The sequence below is a fragment of the Prunus dulcis genome, chromosome 7 (assembly GCF_902201215.1).
Source record: "Prunus dulcis chromosome 7, ALMONDv2, whole genome shotgun sequence".
NCBI lineage: Eukaryota > Viridiplantae > Streptophyta > Magnoliopsida > Rosales > Rosaceae > Prunus > Prunus dulcis.
The window spans coordinates 17778279-17801987 of NC_047656.1; the positions used below are offsets into that span (position 1 = coordinate 17778279).

The 23709-nt window shown below is 37.6% G+C and overlaps 2 protein-coding genes across 2 annotated transcripts; both read right to left on the reverse strand.

Moving 5' to 3' along the window:
- Positions 1 to 121: 121 nt before the first annotated feature.
- LOC117635969 (myosin-17-like) lies at positions 122 to 14545 on the reverse strand. The gene is made up of 39 exons (XM_034370374.1): positions 14156 to 14545; positions 12629 to 12757; positions 12237 to 12380; positions 11998 to 12143; positions 11731 to 11887; positions 11542 to 11600; positions 10965 to 11124; positions 10693 to 10842; positions 10480 to 10616; positions 10235 to 10381; positions 9984 to 10085; positions 9852 to 9909; positions 9659 to 9760; positions 9450 to 9487; positions 9119 to 9245; positions 8859 to 9029; positions 8064 to 8195; positions 7832 to 7941; positions 7628 to 7688; positions 7019 to 7196; positions 6274 to 6479; positions 5968 to 6087; positions 5779 to 5877; positions 5444 to 5665; positions 4394 to 4533; positions 3829 to 3946; positions 3650 to 3700; positions 3464 to 3544; positions 3209 to 3379; positions 2918 to 3073; positions 2600 to 2806; positions 1943 to 2080; positions 1785 to 1855; positions 1536 to 1635; positions 1404 to 1460; positions 1223 to 1279; positions 1046 to 1126; positions 839 to 921; positions 122 to 737 (listed from the first exon to the last, which is right to left on the reverse strand). The coding sequence occupies exons 1-39, from the start codon at positions 14156 to 14158 to the stop codon at positions 614 to 616; spliced, it is 4593 nt and encodes a 1530-aa protein (XP_034226265.1). The 5' UTR covers positions 14159 to 14545; the 3' UTR covers positions 122 to 613.
- A 5338-nt stretch (positions 14546 to 19883) lies between these two features.
- On the reverse strand, positions 19884 to 22167 carry LOC117634872 (ras-associated and pleckstrin homology domains-containing protein 1). Its single transcript, XM_034369143.1, has 2 exons — positions 20104 to 22167; positions 19884 to 19996 (listed from the first exon to the last, which is right to left on the reverse strand). Exon 1 carries the CDS (start codon positions 21926 to 21928, stop codon positions 20168 to 20170), a length of 1761 nt encoding a protein of 586 aa, XP_034225034.1. The 5' UTR covers positions 21929 to 22167; the 3' UTR covers positions 19884 to 19996; positions 20104 to 20167.
- Between the last annotated feature and the right edge of the window lie 1542 nt (positions 22168 to 23709).

Sequence of the window (23709 nt, forward strand, 5' to 3'; positions counted from 1 at the left end):
AATTTTTTTCTTGTATTATGCATTCGTTTTGTTTTCCAGACGATATTAGCCTTTTCTAAAAATAACAAAAATAAGAAACGAAAAGCATTTAAATTCAGTTGATATTTGAGGGGGAAAAAAGTAAAAAACAAATAAAAGTCAAATAACTGTATATTCTATAATGTTGTTAATACACGGGCTTTCCGTCTAGTATTTTTCAAAAAAAGAAAAAAAGAAAAGAATATAACACCACTTAATTACAAATTGCTTCCACATACAACAAATGGCCTACAAAATGCATTTTCACTCAAAAACCAGCAGACGACCTTAAACCCAACAAACAAGAAACTACCAGGCGCCAATGCCACAAGTCATCACATAAATTGTGATTCGCATGCGGCTTCCTAACAAATACCCTCGTGTTGACAAAACTTGAGGGCAAAGAATGAACTGACCCAAGCCATCAAACCAAGATTGATGGCATGAGCAGATAAAACAAGCACTATACACATGGATGATTACTAACAAAGAAACTGTATGCACAGGTTTCAGCGCATCAATTGATGTGCTATGTGTCCGAGACATAACCATAAAAGATGCGATTTGACGATCGGAGACTATGCTCTCACTAACATCATTCGGAGCGGGGGAGTAAGAAGCCAAACCCAGAGTGTTCGCGAATCAATGGTGGAGGTTCAATGTCGGTTATATCTACTTGTTGCATTGACTTGGAGATGTCGTCCACCGAGAATGGTATGCTGCGTGAACATTCATAGAACATAACAAGAAAAGATAACCTTTCCATATGGATAATCAAATATAAAATTCCGACTTCAGTTTGGGGATCACAAATCAGTACCTTGAGTCATCGTCTAATAGGAAAGAGCTGCTTACAGCATTGTTTGAGTCCTCAGTCATCAAAACTCTCATGCTTGAAATAACCTGTGTAAGTTCAAACCAAACTTATTTTCAGAATACCAAAAGCAAGGACGGAGGTCAAACGTTCAATATTGTATAATGGACCAGAGAGATTAATATTTTTCATTGTCATTCGAAGTCAACTTACATCTGAAGACACACTGTGTGTACCATATTTGTCATCCCAGTACATTGTACTGATCCTGTACAACTGCTGTATGCTAAGAACCTGATGAAGCCACAAGCAATAACATCAGAAGGAAGCATGCAAGGAAAAGAAATAGGTCCAGTACAAAATGAGCGATTCAAAGGAAGAGGCACGAACAGGGCAGAGTTCTTTTGTTATTTCATTCAAGGTCTTCTTCGGTTTCTGATGTATAACCTGATATGTTCATAAATTTTTAAAAAGAAAAGAAGGAAAAAAAAAAATTCAGTCAGCTAATTCTGCAATACTGATAATCACCATTTATTTGTTGCAATTAAAAGATCATAGACACGAATTTTACTAGGAATCCAACAGCCTGCCTAATATGCTTCAATTCATCCCAAGCTGAGCCTGCGTACTGTAGGCAAAAAATATTTCAGGTAAATACATGAAAAAAATACAGAAAATAAGTTCAGTGTGGCACAGTTCTTACTTCCTCACTTGCCCCATAGCACCACTGTTCTAATTCAGCCAAACCTGCTTTTACATATTCCCCATTACTGAACGAACAACACTCCCGCCGCAAAAGAAGACTGCAGAAAATGATGGAAATAAATGCCACAAAACCTTTAGACAAAGTGACTTTCTTTACTGAAAGACATGACTAAATAACCAAAGGACAAAAAGGAAGGGGGGAAATTTCTTTTGGCAACATAGAGAGGGAGAGGACTGACTAATATACCTATTGAATAGCTGAACATTGATGAATGAGAATATCTGAGTGAACACCTTGCGGACCAAGAAGGGAGGCACCTGTGGTAAGCCAAACAATATTAAAAGGACTGTTCACTACAAGTATTTCAATTTTTAACACTCAATGAGGAAAACAATATAACTCACATAATTTGCTTTCATTGTCTTCAAGTAACTGTCCAAGCTTTTCACAATGCTTTGCCAATGAGCAATTAAAGCTTGCTGAGCGACAGCATTAGCTTGGGCACGTCCTTTTACTAAACTTGCCCGTGATGTCCTAGGTGCCTGCATAGTACGTAAAACAGAAAGCAATCAAATTTTTCAGTCATTTAAGGAGGCGAACATTGGTAAGTGTGACACACAGAGTATCCACCCTTTTTTCTGTGTCTACCACACAGACCATATGCATGTAAGAGTTACAAGTCATTTCAGGGCAACAAGGTCCTATATTTCTTTTTGGCACTTTCAGGGTCGTGTAGCATACACAATCCCTTTTTTTTTTTTTTTTCTTTTTTCTTATTTAACTTATGACAGGATTCAACAAAGACAATTGAAGAATATAATTTTCTCATAAACATTTTTTTTTATTTTTAAAAAAAGCTATTAAGAAGAAGGACAAAAACCAAAGTTGAAGTTGCATCATTTCAGAGGACAGACTGTACTTATATAAAATGTTCCTGGATTACTCCAAACAGATTCCTAAAATTCCTTGTTGGAAACAAGTTATATGCTATTATGCATTCTTTTTCTGGCTACAATAAAACCAACTATAGCATACACAATAAAAATTACGTTAACAGTCACCTGGATACATAACCCGAGTAACGGTGAGATTTCCTTCTTTAAATTGTCTCTCATCATTCCATATATTTTCTCAAGGAAGGCAGTAAGCTGCTGCTTAAACAATAACGCAGGATACTTGGCCTCAACTTGCCGTAGGTCATCCAACCTACCAAGTCCTCGACCATTAAGAAATGAGAGTCCTGCACTTTGAGGAGAAGCCCGTAACCCCTATAATTGACAACGGTAATTTGCATAATAAGCACAAGTCCAATATGATACAAGAGACTTCAGAACAAAGGTACTTAAATTAGAAGACAAACAAATATAAATGCTTTGTACCTGAGACATCCTTCCAAAAAGAGATGCTGAGCTTGTTCTCCGCCGTTGTGGTGTCAAGCTAGCTGCTCCACTTGCTTTAAGTGTGTGTTGGAGCAGCAACAATAAAGTTGAGGTATTAGATAACCAATAGGCTAAAACGTCGTTATTATCCGGGACCTGCAGTGAGGTAAAACCAGCACTAGTAACATGCTCAACAGTATTCAAAACTCATTCTAAATGATATGTACTAAGAAGGTATGGCTAAGTTTAGACAAAAGAACTGGGATGTCTTAAAACCACAGAGTGACTTACCTCTATGGCTGAAGCTATTGTTTGAATTACACGGTCAAAAATTCCAGTCCTTTCCACTTCAAATGACCTCCAATGAAGAAGACATTTGTATATGACACAAGCAGCAATTGGCCTTCCCCCAAAAAAACCCAAATCCTGTGATATACATTTGACCAGCAAGTCCTGGTTCTCCTGAAAAACAGTAGATTGCAATAGAAGAATTAGAAAGAGAAATAGAAACATCATGGGCATTAGGACATGCCGATAGCCACTTACCAGCTGCTTTTCATTGAGAGATTTCTGTGGTTTTTCTTCCGACTCAGGTTCACGTGCATTTGATACGGCAAGAGTCATATCCTGAAGCATATAGCAAACAGTAAGCAATACAAATAGAATAAATTAATCATTACCCCCTAAAAATTTGCAATATCTTCAAGGATAGAAGCAATGATGTCCACTTACTGATGTGACCTTGGATTCTCCATTTAGAACATTCCCATTTTCTGGTGTCCTCTGCAAATTTCAAGAAACACTCAGCCAGTGAGCTTAAAGGAGAAGGGCAATGCAAGTAAATGCAGAATGAGTAATGCCCTAAACCAAAGAATACCTGAATAATCATTGTCTTTTAAACCAAAGAATACCTGAATAATCATTGTCTTTGGTCTTGAAGATAGAGATTTCCCAGTCGGTGACATAGTCAGTGCTTGTTGACGAAGTACTTGATTCTCGGACTCTGTGTTAGAAAGTTTCTCCTCAAGCCTGATATGGAAAATGTATCAACTCCAATAAACATGACTTCACAGCAAAGTGGTATCATGGAAGAGAGAGAGAGAGAGAGAGAGAGAGAGAGAGAGAGAGAGAGAGAGAGATGCTTTGTACATAAGCAAACAAATATAAAGGAGTGCACATCAAGACAAGAGAGGGAATAGTGCGTGTCAATGTGAAAATTGATAGCAGGTTATACGAGTCTGATTCAGTAATTATAAAGTGACAAAAAGGAAAGATAAACGTAAAATTGACAGAACGCAGTTAATGAGCAACAAAATGTGAACTTGAAGCTGAACCTACAAGATATGAAAGGAAAATCGCGAGTCAGTCAGGGGTATAAAGTAGAATCATTTTTATTGTAATACCAGATACCTAATGATTCCATTATCACAAGTGTTTGCAATACTAGATACCTAATTATCACAAATGTTTACAAACCTCTGTACAGATTCCTGGAGCTGATCCACTTTTCTGCTTGCATCTTCAAATTGTTTGACCAACTCTGCATTTCTAGCCTCGGCATCAATAGAAGCTTTCTTGGCCTCTTCCGCCGCCTGCCTTTCTGACAGCAGCAAGGTCTGTACAGTTGTAATGCCTCATGAAGTCAGCACATTGCATGAGTTCAATTTTGAGGTCAATCATCAACATTATGTGCTCATGGAACGATAAAAACTACGATTCCAAGGTAAAATATGAACCAGACAACCCCAACAAGGAGTGTCAATTGAGTCCGCACAGGTCTTGACCAAGTTCAGTTTGAAGTGTAAATAGTTGAGCCTAAGCTCAATCCAACCCACTATTTAGGGCAGAAGTTTTAGATCAAGAGCGGCCCGCCTAGGTAAATTCCCAGGTTTGACCTTTTTAACAAAATATTTCACATGATATAACTTGAACAGCTTTTAAGCAAGAGTAGATAAGCTTATCAACCATCAAAATACACATCTTTATATAAAAATTAATATGCATCGCCCTTGGGGTTAGCCCAATGGTGAGGGTGGGTGGAAAAATGGGTTAGGTTTGGACTAGGCTAGGCCAAGGCTTTGATTCCCTTCATCGAAACCAAAAATATACATGTATACAAAGGAAAATGAAATATCTACTACGGATCAGGCTGGGCCTATACTTGGACTTATTTAAGCCTAGCCTAGATCAGCCTGAACTTCAATTTGGGCTTAAAAACTCTATCTGAAATCAGCCCAAACTGAAGTCAAACAAAACCAGGTAAAACAGTTCGGGCCAAACAGCCTTCAAGCTAACCCAGCCAATTGGGAGTCCCAAAGCCAAACCTGTACAACCAGTTGTTTTAACGAACTCTCTGCACTAGGGAGACATGACCTCCACAGAAAACAGCATAAGATATGTTATTATTTGTCTGTTTGAGTTGTAATATATTTTATTATCATTGTTAGGGTTTTTCTGTTACGAACTGGTAAACTCAAAGGAGAAGATACTTAAATAGCAATTATCATCCAAAGTTTCAGTGCCTACCTTCAAACTCTCCACCTCAGCTGATAATGAATCAATTTTTTCAGTGTCTTGGATTATAACAGGAGTCTCCTTGATGACAGGAGGTGCTTCTTGAATAGCTTTCTGAGCTGCTTCTCGTTCTCTATTTGCTCTGGAATTTGCTTCTTCTACTTGTATTTGCATTGCATGCAAAGCTTCTTGCAACTTAGCAGTTTCTTGGGCTTTTTCCTCTTCCAAATCAGTCTGCAATTTGACTCAGCATAAATTAATTTATAGTGCTATTAAATGATTTACTTCCCCTCACCAACCAAAAAGAGCAAGCATACTATATATTAAATATAAAAATATAAAATTACCCTTAATCGCTTCTCAAGTTGTAAGCGCCATGTAAGTTCTTCCACACGTTTTTCCAGTTTATCTTTGGCTTCTTTTAGGGCCCCCGTTTCTCTTGCAGCCTGAATGGATTTAAACCAGTGTCATTACAATCCATGATGCATTACAACTTCCTACAGTAACAAAATCACATTAAGGAGTGTGATTCAAACCATTTTGAGATTTCTGAGCTCTCTTCGGGCAACCCTGCTCCTCCACCCACACTGAGTAACTATTGCAGCTTTCTGGAGACTCCTATAATAAGAATATGCTATGTGGCAACGCAAATGAGCCTGCAAGCAGCCAACAAGATCCACTCATTAATATTCATTTCTCTGAAACAAGTTACATGAAAAGGAGCAGTATTTTTCTTGCAGTTCATCCTGGAAAGTAAATTAGTAACATGCATCTAGAAGTTTCTTGATTTCTTCTTCATAAATTTTAACACAATCAAATCAGGAGATGAATGGCAATAGGACCTGGACAATAACTGCAGCCTTAGTTTGCTTTCTGAATCTGAATTCATTTCGAGCAGTCATTGCCCTCAACCCTGTCTGTATTTTGATTGCAGACAACCGTTCCGTCAAGTAGGATTTCCTGGCAATGTACCGCCGGAAATATTTCTGTATCTTGACAGCTGCTGCTTCTTGTCGCAGCTGCTCAAAAACTTCACGAGCAGATATACCTAATTTACATATATAAAACCAAAAATATAGTTAAATATGGAGTACCTCATGTTAAAACAACCAATCAATAAAATATGTTCTGTGGCAAGGGATATTGCATTCCTACTTCCATGAATTTGGTAAGCTTGAGAAAGCTAAATTGCGTTTTAAATAAATTAGCTTATGGTATTTTACAATTATTATATCCCAGTTTACTCGTCAACACCAGCCCTTACCCCTTACCCCTTAAAAGGAAAAAAAGGAAAAACTACCACCCCTATGTGTACACATATTGAGAGTCACACAAACACAGATCCGTTCAAGTACAAAACAATCATTTCATTGGTCTTTGAAATCTCCATCATGGAGAATTATTATGCAAGAGCGCAGAGCCAAAGTTTGTTTATTTTAGAATTTTGCGATGCAAAAAGTCCAGCATCTTGATAGTGAATGGATTAATTGTTAAATGGCTAAATTTCACACCAAAGATAAAAGTCAATCAAATCAAGAAGCAGAATGTATTAAGAAAAATTGTTTAAATGGCAATACAAGATGATACCTCTCAAATAAGATTGCAATTGAATAGCAGCTTTGCGTAATGCAATGAACTCTTTGCGTGCCATATGTGTACGAATTTGCCTTTGTATAGTTCTGGCTGCATGTCCAAGTACCTCTGCTCTTCTTGCATCCAACTCGGCCATCTGACCAGCTCTTAGAAAGACCTTTGTCTTGCCTATCTGCCAAGGCATGTTGAGAAAAATGATTATCGGAATACAACAGCTATATTGATAAAATGCGTGGCAAAATATGAACAACCAAGCTAATTATGCAGGCATAAACAGCATGCTTGTAGAAAGTTCAAACAACAGGTTACACAAGCATCATCTAGATGATAGCAGTAATAAGAAAACCTAAATGAATTTCAGAAATCTATTAGCCTACTAGGGACAGCTGATGGGCATGGATAGTCAGGTTTCCCTGTCAACTCTTATTAGGACAGGGATGTCAGGCCCACAACCTGGGTTGGTGCAGTAATGGCCACAACTCAAGCCAGCATCTTTTGCAGATAAGCTCGAGCATAAAAGATAGGGTGTGTAACCCAAGCCTGCCTAACTGCTATAGCTAGGTAACATCATCAACATGCTATGAGCATAACAATTTGAATCACCTGATAACCAGTCAATCCCATTTTATCCAGGATCATTTGGCATGCAACCTTATCCTCACAGCTGTTCAGGTAAAAGTAAAAACAGTTCAGTAACACTTCTGATGAATATGAAATCTACAGTAGCCGTTATTAAAAGTAAAATTAAAACATCTATCCATCTTTCACCTGGCATAAGAACTAGCAAAGTGAACAACGTGTACTTACTTTCCTTCCAAAGCTTCAGGAGCAAGAACCCCAAAGCGGTGAAGAAACTCATAAAATGTACGTCGGGTAGGATATCCAGCACAGCTGATCCTAATCGCCTCAAGAACACCCTGAAACAAATAATAATGACCTGTATAAACTACCCCGAAACACATGATTTCAAATGATAATTGTCGGAGGTTATGCAGCAGAAATGAAGCACAAGAAGAAAATATAGGCAGCTCATACTCACACCACAGCGTAATTGTTGTATTATGTTAAAGTTCTCAAAAATAGCAGGCTTGAGGACACTGTTGGGCTTCACACATCTGATATAGTGAGGTTCTGTTGAATTCAAGGTCTCCATCAAAGATTGAAGTTGTAACTGCATTTTCAAGAAGATAATCTCAGTTGTTGCTCAAAAACAAAAGTTTTCAATAATCTAATCTATAAAGGGACTTAACTTTGACATTACCATCATAAATGAAGCAATAAGAGAAACGAGACAATGAATTCATTTGTGCTGTCCAGGCCTTACACAAGGGTTAAAAAAGTTTCCCTGATTTATTGATTATTATTGGAAATTAAAACACATAATTGAGACCAATGACATCATCACAAATATCCCTTGTCCTTTATGACACTTCCAGAAGTTGTCAACCTTTACTCAAGTACTGCATAGTCACCAATTGAAATACTTGTTCAATGAATCTATTACTGTGCACAAGAGTTCAAATATGTTATTTCTGGTTGATACGATGTTATTTTAATTTCTATACAGAACCTGACTTGCAAATAATGCACTGAGAATATCTTCACCTCAACTAGGTCATTATGTGCCAAATAGCATACTTTATCTTGGGGTTGCAGTAATATCTATCCCCTTCAATTTCACATGGACCATAACTTTATTTTTCTGTAAATCTAACAACGGGATCAACCAGAAAGCATTAAACATTAGGCAAAATAAGTTAGCTAAAGCCAGTTTTTAAAAAAAGTATATTTGATCCAATTTAAACAGGTTGTGAAAAAGTTCTCATAATAATACCTTGAAGCGTGATCCAATGGATGAAAATTTAGATGACTTGGATGATTCCTCTGGAAGTGGAGGAAATAGCCCTGCCACAAAAGGGCATTTGGAGGCTGTCAACAGATCCTGGTGTTCTGCGACCACATAATCTTTGTTTTTATCAAGGAACTGATCAGCCAAATAAGTTACCTGAAATAAAATTGATGCTAAAATTTTACCACAAATTACAATAATGTTATAGAGTAACTGAACATGCATAATAGCCCAAACAAATATACCTCGCCGGCATAGTGAGATATGGTAAAACTAGTACGAGAAAGCTTAGGTTTGATAAAGCGCTTGTTTTTTGTGAATGTCTGGTATAACTTCTGCGCGAATGTTTCATGTGTGGATTTAGGAAACATACTGCGAAGCAATCAAACAAACATGAGTCCAACCAAAAGGACGAATTTAAACAATTACAATTATTCATGAAAACCAACAGATGGTAACTTGGGATAGAAAAAACACATATACAAAAAAGCTAGAGTAAGTTTTCTTGTGAAGATAAGAATTCAGATCCCATCAACCTTATAAAAAAAATTGCAGGATTAAATATTATCTACATACCAGGCTTCATCTAAAAGTGCAATTATTCCTCCAGGTTTCTGGAAAAAAAAAAAAAAGTTTTAAACAACTCAAGTCAAATAGAATCAGAAAAACCTACAATTTGTTCTTCTGTTAGTTGAAGGAAAATCAACATAATGAGTTTGTACTCATGTAAACTATATTAGCCATTCTGGATGATAAACAAGAATGCATCAAGCACAATCTGTTACCCTTTCAATCAGATCCAACACATCTTGGTTATCAACAAACTCAATGTAGCTCCAATTGATTTCTTCTTTTGTATACTCTTCTTGCTCCATCTTGAAGACATGCTGCAACATGCAATTACCAACAGATTTTGATTAAGACTGAACCTAATTATTATGAAAATTGGAAGTGAGAACTATGCCAAAATTCTCCAACCTGATTGAAATGTTGTTGCAACTTCTCATTAGTAAAATTGATACAGAACTGCTCAAAACTATTCAAAAGGAAATTTGTCAGCTGCAAGACCAGAACGTACATCATAAAAAATATCTAAAGCAAATAGTTTACCTGTTGAACTTAAAGCTTTCAAACCCATAAATGTCAAGAACTCCGATCAATGACTTTGAGTTTGGATCTTGACCAATTGAGATGTTAATTTTCTCCACAAGCCTGTATGCATTAAAGAAAATTAATGTAAGAATAAAAAACAGTGGTTAGACACATATGTTCTTGATACTAGATATCACAACAGCATGGCTGAAAACACATGGACACAACAAACATGTAGAAACAGAAGCATTGTTAGGAAGTCACATTACCAGTCAAACAAACGGGAATAAATAGTTTTCGCTAGGGCATCTCTGCTAGCCAATGCAGAAACAGGATCAAGAGTCCTTGTGATGATCTCTTCTGGTGTTACCATTACACGCTTAATGAGAGCTTCTTCCAAGCTCTTAGGATCACACCTACAATAAAGAATAATTGAAGAATGTGGCATTAACAAACAAGCATTAATATAAGATTGGAAATGTATCTGATTCTGGAAACGTTAAAAGAAGCATACTTAAGCAACTCAGCAGTCGTACTAAGATGGAATCTAGACTTCTCATCCTTTATGACAGAAGAGTCAACATCCTCTCCTTTCGCAAATTCAACATTCCCAAGATGCAGAATTGCAGCTACCACCATAAAAATTGCATCCTGGAAAAAAATTTATTATCAAACTGAACGTAACATCACACGCTATATCTTAACATGCACTTCTAGGAACACCGACCTGCTCTTCCTCACTGATTCCAACTACATCCATAGCCCTTCGGGTTGCAAGATATTCCTGGCCATCATCTATTCCATCCAGCTCATAGCAACTGGATTGATTCAAGTAATGGAATTGTTTAGGGTTTCCCAACTTAAACTTCTCTCTCTCCTGAAAATGTTTTAAGAAGTGCCAATAACTGTTAACTTACCATCACAGGTATAGAGCAGAATAACATATGATGGAGGTTGGGTGTGTGCAGACATTCAATGTCAAAAGTACAATATAAATACCTCGGGTGGTGAGGCACAAAGAAGGTAAAAGCAATGATAGTTTCTTTCAGGATCTGAGATTTGGCAAACACGAGACCTTTCAAGCAAATATGTTCTTATAGCTGCCCCAGAGATCCTCCCATTCTTGTCGAATTGGATTTCAACAAATTTACCAAAACGACTGCAATGTGTAAACAGAATAGACATTGAGAAAGTATAATAAACTCTCTGAAAAGTTACAAATGTACACCGAACTTCCTTGACATTAAATTTTGTATAATTTATGGATAATGATATATCAATATGGTGTAGGCTGACCAAAGCAGATTTTCCCAAACCAGAACAAAGCATCCAGTCAGAATTTTCTTCCAATCTTGAGACAATCTGTTTCCTTTATCAACAATAGAATACACATCCATACTACTGGATTGGATATATATTATGTTATCATTTTTCATTTCTTATTGAACGTTTTGCATCATTCATTTGACAGTTAAGTGGATGATACGGGAACCAGACATTTTTACACTACAATCTCTTTGCCTTCAATGAAACCATGATTCTAACTTCTCAAGCCCTGGAATGACCAAATACTCACCTAGAGTTGTTGTTCCTGACAGTTTTGGCATTTCCAAATGCTTCAAGAACTGGATTGGACTGTGAATAATCAACCAGAAAAACCATTCAGATAACAATTTCTATCCCATTTAAACATATAAACTATATTAAAGTTTCAAGATATTATTAAGGAACTGCAATCTTAAGACAGTGTGTAGTTTTATCATACTTCTAGAACTTGCTGTTCAACGGTCCGCCCTTCTACACCAGATCGACCTCCAAGGTATGCAAGATATCGCATAAGCATCTTTGTCGTCTCTGTTTTACCAGCACCACTCTCTCCACTTACAAGAATTGAATTGCTCTTTCCTTCGTTGATCATAGCTCTGTTATATAAAACATTGAATTATTAACAACATGACAGGAAGGAGGGGGTGGTGGGCGAATTGCCAATTATATATACACACACACATCTGACACCATAGATTTAAGTTACCTGTATGCAACATCCGCAATTGCAAAAACATGAGGGCTTAACTCCCCGAATGCAGCTCCTTTATATTGTTCCATCATATGTACATCATACAAATGTGGTAACCTTTGAAATGGGTTTACTGCAATCAAAATATTTCCAGTGTACGTCTGGAAAGATATTACATAAGACTGTCAAAAAATTTCTTTTTCGACTCAAAAATTTCTTCAGCACATACAAACAGAGAGAACATTGTATCTTACATAGATTTCATTGAGTTCATATCTGGTTGCCAAATTATGCAGAACTCCTGGTTCATGCAAATATGACAGCTTTGTCATGTCATCTACACCTCCAGGAGGAGCTTCAGTATCCTCGGGGAAAACTTTTGAGATATTTGTAACCACCTGCAACCAGATTTTCAGTTAGTGAAAATTATAATAACTAGCATAAAGAATTTCAGAATTAGTTAAACATCAAACTTCAATTTTAAAATGAACATTAATGCAAAGCAATCAGATAACATCTTAATCACATGAAAATTGATCACCAAGATAACCAATTTCATTTGCATTGAAAAGCTTCTATTAACAAAAGCTTTTTCCCATCAGAAAAATCAGAGACATACACAGTAAATACATTAAGTATGGCTCACCGTTTTCCCATTTTCGGTATGCACATGAACTTCTTCACCACTAATTCGGAGAACTTCTCCACCAATCCATGCTTCCGCTGGATCTTCAACCCAGACATGAGAACCTACTATAATGTTAACTGGTGGAGCCTGCAAACATAGATAAAATGAATACAAGAAACTATCACTGTCACGCAACATACAGGTTACTGTAGCTCAAGAAACTATCATCCACAATGAGCATACAAATGTAAACGAAAACATTAGTCATCGGGATCACACAAAATTATATCTCTCAAATTTTGGATGTTATGAAATGAAATGAAGTGTTTAAGTAACAACAACTAATCTTTATCATCATAAAATGAGGAACGATAGGAATTGAATTACGAGTGAGTACATAATACATTATACTATAAACAGCACAGCTGTCAAAATTATTTCATTGAAAATTGCTCGAAAGTATCTTGAAACGAGTAGGTCTAAATCTGAATCTAACAATGTACTCAATGGCTATACAATTCTTTAGAAGACAATGTCAGCAAAAGTTTATACTGGTGGCCTGAAAAAACATGAAGAGATGTAATAGGGCCTGAACATAAATCTAACTACACAGCATGGTTGTGCTTCAGGCATACCATGATTGTGAAGCATTTTATAAAAAAATCAAATCAACAAAATGTTGACGGATTTCAAACCCACAAAAGACTGACCAAAAAGAAACTAAAACAAGAAATAAGACTACAACTAGAAACAGCCAACAATAAGTTTACAGCAACATTGCCCCCAATACCACTCTAACATCTTCCACCTCCATTTCAATATTTGACTTAGTGTTGACTACGAAGCCACGCCCACGGAAACCACACCTGCTTCCTATAGCTCGATTTCTAATACATATTGAGAGGCCGTGAACAACTATTATGCATGAAAGTTTCCATGCCAATTAACATTCAGAATTAAAATTACTTCTAGCAAAGCAAAGCCTACCAAGTCCTTATTAATTGACTAAAATGACCAACATTGCCTCATTACTTTCAAAAATTTCGATGCCACATCAATTATATGGAACCTTTTATTTTCGGTAAGAAAATTATTCCCTATCCGATATCTACTTCACATATAACCTGAATACGCACTGAACACAGTCAAACTATCCAGTAAAAGTTTATTGTTTACACCGCATTGCATGGCTAACATCTGAATCCAATAAGAAGTTTTTCTTTTGGCCGTAATAACTACCTATTCATATTGATCCAATTCGACATTTTCAAATTGATTTTTCATCGGAAGCTATAATATTTGGCAACTCACAAATTAAACATTCTTAGCCTTCGCAATTGCAACATACTTTGAGCTACAAACTTCAAACCAGAAAATCAAATCCCAAGCTTTTAATAAGTACCTTCACAGTTTTATAATCCAAGACTAAATCCAAATAAAACTTAGCATAATCGGACTTAGCTCAGCTAAACCAATGAGTCAAACAAATCAACTAAACAAACCAAACAAAGAAAACAATCATTTCCATATATTTCTTCAAGTTACCATATAGATTGTACTGAGCGATCTCCTCCGCTATGTCATCCGATACAGGACCGAGTCAAAGAGCAACGGACTCGGCGAGTCAGATCGGAGCGAAACAGACTGGTAGCTTTGGAGTTTCAACGGCAATTTTGAGAAACGAATTTGAATTTCGAGCTGGAGAAGACGATAATAGGAAGAGAACAAAGCAGATGATGAAATTTTTTGGCCCTTTTCCGAAGCTTTTTCGAATTTTTTTTCTCTCTCTACGAAATTGGAGGTATGGAAGCTTATATACGAAAAAGCAAACAGCTTTGAAAGCTTCTCTGTCTCTGTCTTTCTCTCTCTTGAGTTTTTGAGTTAGCTTGTTGCTTGCTGCTGTGCGTTTCGGACAGTAGAAATTAATTTTTTCTGCTTTTATTTTACTGGTCTGGTCAAATGGGGTCCTTGGATTGGGAGAGAGAGAGTGAAATGTCTTCGCGAGCTCCACAAACATTGGCTTTCGGCTCAAAAAACCGACAGCACAGCATAAGAGCTATTTAAGCACAAAACAAATGAAAACCGATGTGGTTGGGCAGATACTTGTTTTTAATTACGGAATCACCCTTCCTCCTTTAGGAGGCAATTTCTTTTGGCTACCACTGAACACCCATGTACGCTATGACATCTGTTGTAACTTATATATGCATTTCGGAGATTCTAATGTGCACCTCATGTCGTCTACTAACGAGAAATATACAATAAAGAAAGTGTTATTTGTTGTCTTCATAATATATTCAAAAATAATAAATCTCATATATGCACTTTTAGTCATCTGCATTGAAATTACTGTAAAAAATAGTATTTTTTCCTATGGAAAATAGTTTATTAACACATTAACAATATACTTATGACTGAGATATGTAGCGCAAATGCAATATGGTGTAAGAAAATATAGCTAATCCATTGACAACATACTTATAGTTAGACCCTAGTTTGCTCCTTGATAAAGGCGAAAGTCCAAGGTGAACTTTTTTGAGATTGCTAAGTTACTGTATGAATGACATGGTATTTTATAATATTTGTATATTCTTATTAAAAATTAATTAGATAATCTGAAAGAGTTCCAATTCATTTTGTGTTGTTGGAAATCATAATCACTATTTTGTCAATGTCAATGGCTTAACTAATTTGGAGAAGCCAATTTGAGCCACTATATTCAACTATTAGCATATAACGTAAGGGACTTGTTAATCTTTATTCTTTGGATGGAAACCCAAGTTTTTCATAAAAAAAATAATGGGCTGAATCATCAATTCTATCAGGGTTAAGCTGGTAATTCTGTTCAAGCTAAAGGGTAATTTTGAACTAGCAGTTTCAAGTAATTTCCGACCAAAATATTATCAGAAATAGATTTTTTACGTTTTACGACATGACAATCTGATATCCACGTACCATTCGCTGGCGCCTGAATTTTGTATAGCTATATATTTGGGATCGAGAAAATTTCCCGTATAAACACTCACACCGAGCCTGTATGTTATTATTGATCAAAACCAAATTATAAATTAGGAGCAATGATAACTACACGATCCATGTAGCTTATAAATCTGGATCATATTTCATGTGGGTGGGTCCAAATCTATGGTATTTTTTTCTTTTTTTTTCTTTTTCTAATCGTCAAATGAAAGATGATGAAATAGAAGCACTTGGCTTGGGCCTCTCTAAATTGTTTGATCATCAACACATGACATAGCTTGCTGCTTGCTTGAGCTTTTTAATCAGAGCACAAGATCCATGTAGCTTACTCGGGGTCTTCCTCTCATGATGATCTTCCCCTTCCTTCTTTCTCTAGTGTTGTTACTGTTTGCTTAAATTCATAAACGCGACCTTCATGGGTGTTGGTGCCACTCACTTCTCACATGAACATTTTGCCAAATAAATAGATTTTTTGTATTAAACGCAATTCTGATGGGTCGATTCAACGTTACAAAGCCCATTTGGTGGTTAATGGGTTTCATTAGCAAGAGGGCTTGTACTATGATGAAACTTTTAGCCCTGTAGTCAATCACTCTACTATTTGCCTTATCTTGGCCTTATTTGTCCAGTTTAATTGGGATGTGTGTAAGCTAGATGTTCAGAATGCATTTCTTCATGGGTATCTCTCCGAAGATGTGTTTATGAAGTAGCCCACTGGTTTTGTGGACCCCCAATCTCCTCATCATGTCTGCCAGTTAAAACGTTCTCTTTATGGGCCTAAGCAAGCAGGCTTCCCTCACCTGGTTTCACTGTTTTTCTATCCACTTGGAGCATTTGGGCTTTACTACTTTTATTGCGGACTCCTCTTTATTTATTTGTCTTGATGGCCCAGTTTGTCTTTATTTATTAATCTATGTTGACGATATTCTTATTACAGGCAATGACTCTGGTCGTATTACTCGCCTCATTACGAACTTGGGTCGCTTATTCTCCATGAAGGACTTGGGCCCTGTTCATTATTTTTTGGGTATGAAGGTCGTTTGTGATTTCAATTGTTGATAATCTTGGGCCTTGTTCTTGCATGCCCCATTATTGAATTGGGTTTATATACGTATTTTGTTTCTTTGGGTGGGTTGATCACCCACCCATCACACTAAGTTGGGTGAGTTGGAAGACTAATCTGAACTTGAATGTCAGGAGTTTGGCCAACTGACTCATGGCTCTTTCAACTCCATATATTCAATATTAGGGTTAGTCGTTTCGTTAGTCCCTGAACTTAGATCCGATTTGTATTTGAGTACCTCAATTTTCAAAATGGTTACCGTGGTCCTTTAACTTTAGTTTCGTTTGCACAACTAGTCCCACCGTTACTTCTGTCAATTTTTTCTGTTAAATGCAGGCAAAATGGTATTTTTATATTAAAACAAAAAAAAAAGAATAAAAAATCATATCTTTAAAATAACAATAAAATAAAATACCATAAAAAACCAAAAATAAAAAAATAAAAATTTTGTTGGGAGAGTAAAAATCGGGATAGAGGGGAAAAGGGAGAGTTTAATTTTAATTTTTTAGTTTTTTAAACTTTTTATTCATATTTTAATCAATTTTGATACAAAAATACAATTTTGCCCATGCATTTAACAGAAAAGTTAACAAAATTGACGGCCGGACCATTTGTCCTAATGAAAGTGAAGTTAAAGGACCACGATAACCATTTTGAAAATTGAGGTACTCAAATGCAAATCGGGTCTAAGTTCAGGGACTAATAAAACGATTAACCCTTCAATATTATTTAAATTAGGGTTTGTCATCTTGCTGGGCTAGGCTGGATTGAGATTTGATAGGGATTGGTTCAAGCTCGCCTATAAGGCCGAGTCTAAGTGGGCTTTTTGGGCCGGGCCATCTATGGACCGCTTATTTTTTTAGGCTTAATATTGCCTTATTTTATTTCAATTCCAAACATTTAAGTAAATGGAATAATATAAAAATTATTTTTTATATTACTCTATTTACTTAAGTTTACAATGTAAATAAAGAAGTACCCCCATTTGGATTCAATTAAAAATACTAAAAAATCAAATTCCCAACAAATCAAAATATAAAAATTCAATTTTAGTATAAGATACAATTTATACCAATATTGATATCTCAATAAGTCAATGTATACTTTATACTAAAATCTCATAAAATTATGTTTGCTTATTTAGTATGTAAGGAATATAAACCGCCAAAAATATCTTTGAAAACATTAATATTTCAAAAGTCCATTTTTCTTACTTAGTCAAATTTTGAGAGAAAACATTTTTTCAAATAGATGTGTACTAATCTATATTATTATGCATCAAATTTTGACTGCATATCATATTTGAGAAACTGCTTTCTCAACGTTAGGTTAAGGTTTCATGTGTCCACGGCCGAAATGGTACCCCTAAACCTACGTATTCATTTCATGTCATGGGTCATACTCAACTACTTTGGACCACCTTACAGCAAAACTTGTGTTTGTCCATTCATATGTATTTAGGCTGCTTGATTGGTGAACATTGGGGCCTTCCAGATCAATTAAATTGCCAAAAAGGATTCACTGATGATGGTAGCTAGGAAAGGATAAAATGTTGTCTTACTTTTTGGTCCCCAATGCACTTTGGCTAAAATTATATATCGAAAAAGTTTTTGTTGCTTGAATTTTTGCTTCTTGATCAAATGATTTCATCGGCAAGCGTAACTTCAAATGCGTATTGGAAAGTCCTCGGACTTTGCCCAACAAGCCTTGTTTTGTATACATTTCTTGAATCAAAGCTTTTAGTAAATTGCAATCATACTACTTGTACTCTGTTTGTTCAAATAACTTCACTTTTATCTTAAACTAGAACCCAATTCAAGCAATACAATTTGGGCAGGTTGGAAGGTAAACCAACTCTAGTTCATCTTTTACAATTATTCGAGTGCGCAATTGGTTTCGAATTTTGGTTTCATGGGTTGAGTTTAGGGTTTATGGTTTAGTAAGCTTAAATTCCATTTCACATAAAGCAATGATGTCAACTGAAGCTTTATAGTTTGGAGAATAATTATCCTATCTTTACCACTTGTAGTAGCATAGGCAGCAATAAGAAGGGTTAAAGAAGATTGCATACAAAAGCAAAATCAGGTCAAATCTTGGAAACTCATACGCATACTATATTTGTATGTACATCAATACAAACCAAGGGCAAGGGCTCTAAGTGGTGAACAAAAAACACAGTTAGAGCCCAACCCAACCCAATCCAATCCATACATGAAATCCAGCACTCAGCAGCATACTTCCACAAGGAGCTCCAAGATGTGAGGAAAAAATAAAGCCACACTCGGAACTAGGGCTGGCAATGGGTCGTGTCGTGTCGGGTTCGTGTCGTGTCGGAATAATAAACGTGTCAAGAATGCTCAACCCGAACCCAACCCATTTAATAAACGTGGCGTGTCGGGTTCGGGTCGTCTTTTATCGTGCGGGTTTCGAGTCGTGTAACGGGTTCATAAATAATAACATGCATATTACAAAACCCACAACCGAAAAAATTTAAATTAAAAAAAACAGAGAGAGTAGAGAAAATATAAGGAAAAAAAAGAAAAAAAAAAGATAGAGAGATGAGAGAAGAGAGAAGGAAAAGAAAGAAAGAAAAATAGAGAGAGAGAGAGAGAGAGAGAGAGAGAGAGAGAGAAGATTGAAGGAAAGAAAGAAAGAGAAAAGAAAGATGAGAGAAAACTAAAGAGAAAGAAAAGAAAGAAGAAAAAAAAAAAGGAGAGAAGAGGAAAGGAAAAGAGAGAAGAAGAAAAAAAGGGAGAAAGAAGAAAGAAGAAAGAACGAAAAAAAAAGAAAAAAAAAAAGAAGAGGAGAAGAGAGACCGAAAAGAAAGGAAAACAAAAAAGAAAAAGAAACATTATAAATATCAAAAGGTATACTATAAAATCACAAAATTGTTTGTAGCATGGTGGATAAGGTGGTTGAGAGAAATGAAGATGGTAGGAGTTCGAAACCCCTTGTGTGTGTTTTGAAATCTCCATTTGTCTTTATTTTTTTAGTGGGTTAGCGGGTTGTACACGGGTTGACACGACCCGTTTAATAAACGGGTTAGATAGGTATTATAGCGGGTTAGCGGGTTGACCCAAAACCCACCCGTTTATTAAACGGGTCAGAACGGGTTGACCCGAAATTGACCTGTTTTTTTATCGTGCGGGTTGAACCCGCTAATTTCTCGTGCGGGTTTCGAGTCGTGTATCGGGTCGTGTCCGAAATTGCCACCCCTACTCGGAACCCATTGCCTGTGTAAAAATTTATTATATGTAGATACTACCTATATTGCTGTGCTATAATACACACTGATATCATCAAACAATTCAAACCCAGAAATCCAAATTCACGTCTCTCTCTCTCTGCAAATGGTGCTCCAAAAGATGAACAAAAAAACACAGTCAGAGCCATTTGCCTTCTTCTATATCATCAATCTGTAAAAAATTGACTGTAAATGTGTGTGCATTACCTTCCCAAAACTATCAAGTAATTAATCAAACCAGTAGAAAATGGTAAAGAAAACCAGAAGATTATTAGGCCATCTTCTTTTTCTCCCTCATCGAGTTCATCTTCTCAAGCCTCCACTCATCTCTCAGCTTAGCGATGAAGTTATCAGCTTTCGTATTAACATCTGGGCTGGGACAGAACACTGACGGCCCACCACCGCCACCACCACCACCGCCACCACCATCTCTACCTTCCATTACGTTGACTCTACTATGTGACTCTGACTGTGACTTTGACTCCGACTCTTCTTCCTTACCTGGCGTTGCATCAACGTCCTCCAATTCAGGAGATCCACAACGGGAGCTCTGTGCGCTCTGTATCTTAACAAAGTCCCCTCGCACACAAAACCTCAGCTCCGACATTTTAAACGGCGGTAGAGGCGGCGCCCCAGGAATTAACGGGCTCTGGCAGCCGCTGTTCACATTCTCCTCGGATAAATAACTGTTCGTCTTCGTGGGCAATGGCGGCCTGCCACTGGCGGCAGAAGCACTCCGTGGCGAAGGTGTTTGCGGTGGTTGTGGCGGCGGAGTTGGTGGCGCAGCCGGGAAAATAGCACTCCAACTCTTTTGTTTTCGCAACGTGGATCGTGGAGGTGGTGGGGGTGGAGCTGGTGGATTCGAGATGGAGTGAACTTTTTTGGCTTTACTCATTCCCTTTTTGAACAGATTGTGAAATACAGAATGTGGCGGGGGCGGAGGTGGCGGCGGAGGAGGCTGCGACGGCGGTGGTCTTGTGTAATAATACTCTCCTTCTCCTCCTCCTTCTCGTACTTGTTGTTCTGGGGGAGAGTGGGTGGCAGTATCGTAAATGTCTCTGGTACTGGGGGGCTTTTGCTTCTTCTTCCTCTTTCTCTGGTTGGACAGAACCGAAGCCCAAACCATAGCTATCTCCTTCTTCACGTTACTCTTTCTACGTTTATGCTCCGGCCGAATCCGCATTGGCGATGGCGACGCGGAAGGACGTGGCGGAGGAGGAGGCGGCGGCGTTGGTGGCGGAGATCGAACCTGCTCGAATTGTTGAGCCTCATTAACAATAACACTGTTAGTGTTGGGTACTTTCTCCTTATGATCTCTACGTCTAACGGTCTCATACGCCCTTCTCGGATTTTGATGACGCAGCGGAGGAGGCGGTGGAGGTGGCGGCGCAGGCGATTGGGGCGGGGGAGGAGGAGAAGAGCGAAGTACGAAAGTGTCCACCGGAATCTCCTTAATTACATCCGAGTACTCACGGGAGCGGCTTTGGCGCGAAACTGGCTGCGGAGTACGATGATAAGTAGTGTTGTTGATTTCGAAGTCATCGAAGAAGCGAAACTGAGACTTGCTGTGATCTCCAGATTCCCATGAGGACTGTTGGCCGAGCTGCCTCAGATCTGGGTAGGAGCTGCTGCTCCTCCGCAGCCGGCCACCGCTGGTTTCCGGTGGCCTTTCTGAAAATCCAAACCATTGTTGTGGAAGCAAGACTTCGGCTTCTGATGTGTTTGTTGTGTTGTTCGCGGCAATACTATTATTTAACGGGTCAGAAGCATTTTGGATAGGATCCTCCTCGGCGGGTGATCCGTCGTCGTTTCGCTTGGCGAAGATCCCGCAGAGAATCGCAAAGACGACAAGGAAAACGTTGAGGGAGTCCCAGCTTTTCTTGACGGAAATTGTGGGTCGGAGGATTTGAGAGGTGAGGGACAGAAATGGAGGGATGGTGCAGAAGAGGAAGAGGAAGGTGATGATGGGCAGGAGTATGATGAGCACCGGCGGACTGAGAAGCGGGGACGATGACGGATGGCGGCGAGGCATGGAGGTTGCAGCGGTGGCGGGGATAGTGAGTTGGGGACCAAGTAGGTGGGTGGTGGTGGTTTTGGTGGGTCTTTTAGGCTTTGTTTACTTGCATTGCATAGCTTTTGATGAGTTGGGTTTTTTTGAGCCTTTTGGTTGTGGAGATAAGAGTATAAAAAATAAAACAAAAACACTTGGGAAGCAAATAGCCTTTAGCAGACAGAGATACTATTACACTTGAAAAATTGAAATCAAATAATGATGCACGTTTCACAATTGTTAATCAAAAACCTTTTGATTGTCTTTTTGATAATTAAATATGTATTAGGAAGAAAATTGTTATTTTCAATCGAATTAGAGTAATACGTGTCAATTTCTATTACAAATTAGGTAGATTGAAGATACGGACATAACATATTACGAATTCATTTTTTATTGTATATGAATTACGTGTTGATGTAGGTAAATAATAAGAGATACATCAAGGGGAAGGAAGGAAAATTATACATGTGAATCATGAGGATATGCTATAACTTATGATTTATATAAAAAAAATTAAAAAAAAAGGAATCATGCATTACACATACGTTAAGCTGTTTTGGTAATGTGTATCACTCAACAAAGAGTTGGTGCTAGCAACCAATAATATACCGACAAAATATAAACTCTTTTAAAACCTTCAAGGATGAATCTTTTATCCAAAAATTCTGCCAATCCAGTAAACTAGGAAGAAGAGGATGAAATTGAAGTATTTCTAAGGCAAGCAAAAGCAAGTTGTGCAGGTAGAGCCATGCACGTGTAGCCCATACGACACAGAAGCACAGGACACTCGTAGTACTCAAGCATCTTCTTCTTCGCTTTGTTTGAATGATTGGAGCGTGGCTGCAATCATTGAAAATTATATCCTTTTATGAGACACTCTGTCAAAAGACCGACCTCCTCCTCCCCTCTGTTCTTTTCCTAATGCTTTTTACAATCTACTGTTCTGTTAAAGCATGAATGTGTATTAAGCTGCTTTTTGTGAGAGCGTTGAGCTACCAATTTTCTGCATTTTTCTATTTTGTTTTTCTCAAACTGTGTTGGTTTCAGACTGTAAGTAAATGAAGCGCCAGTTTTTTAGTGGAAAAATTGACTTGGAAAAGCTCCCAAGCGTGACAACTAATAGTGTACGTACTTAAAAAAATCACAGCAGGAGCTGAAGAGCACTGAGCAATTGTGGGAAAAGCTCTAATTTGAATCCTAGTGCTTTAGCTTATATCCTTGACCCACGCATGTCCTTTTGCACATTTCAAAGGGTAGAGAGAGAGAGAGAGAGAGAGAGAGAGAGGTCCCATCTCATGGCTTGCAAGCAAGTGCATGTTGTTTTTTTAATTTTCCAACTGATTAAATAACACTTTGCATCTCATCCCTTTGATCTGAGGCTGTGAGCTGGGATTGTGGTGCGTGTCGACAGATGACAAAGCTTTTGTGTATGATTGAAATTTTGGAGTAGGGAAGGAAGGGACTGGTTTCTTGGAGACAAATTAATCTGAGTGAAGAGACAGATTGAGAAAGGACAGCCACTGGTCACCAAGGCCAAGTGCCGTCCAAGTTTCTCCAAAGGGCTAGGCTAGCTAGCGTTTAGCAGTCCCCTTTCTTTTCTTTAACTTTATCTTTACATTCCTACAAGTCAGACTTTGAGAGGAGTCCCCATTCTTTTGAGCCTCGAGGCTTGACTTAGCAAATTGCAATTTCAAACAAGGCCTAGGTAGAAACCAACCCTTACTTGACGCTATAGGTATAGAGAATTTCATCGAACAACA

What these genes read in the sequence shown, in the direction of transcription:
- LOC117634872 (XM_034369143.1), bottom strand. Translation starts at nt 21,928, where the DNA reads ATGCCTCGCCGCCATCCGTCATCGTCCCCGCTTCTCAGTCCGCCGGTG.
- LOC117635969 (XM_034370374.1), bottom strand. An exon ending in TGCAACAACATTTCAATCAG is followed by an intron (nt 9,761 to 9,851) that starts GTTGGAGAATTT and finishes TGCATGTTGCAG; the next exon opens with CATGTCTTCAAGATGGAGCA. An exon ending in TATCTCACTATGCCGGCGAG is followed by an intron (nt 9,030 to 9,118) that starts GTATATTTGTTT and finishes ATTTTATTTCAG; the next exon opens with GTAACTTATTTGGCTGATCA.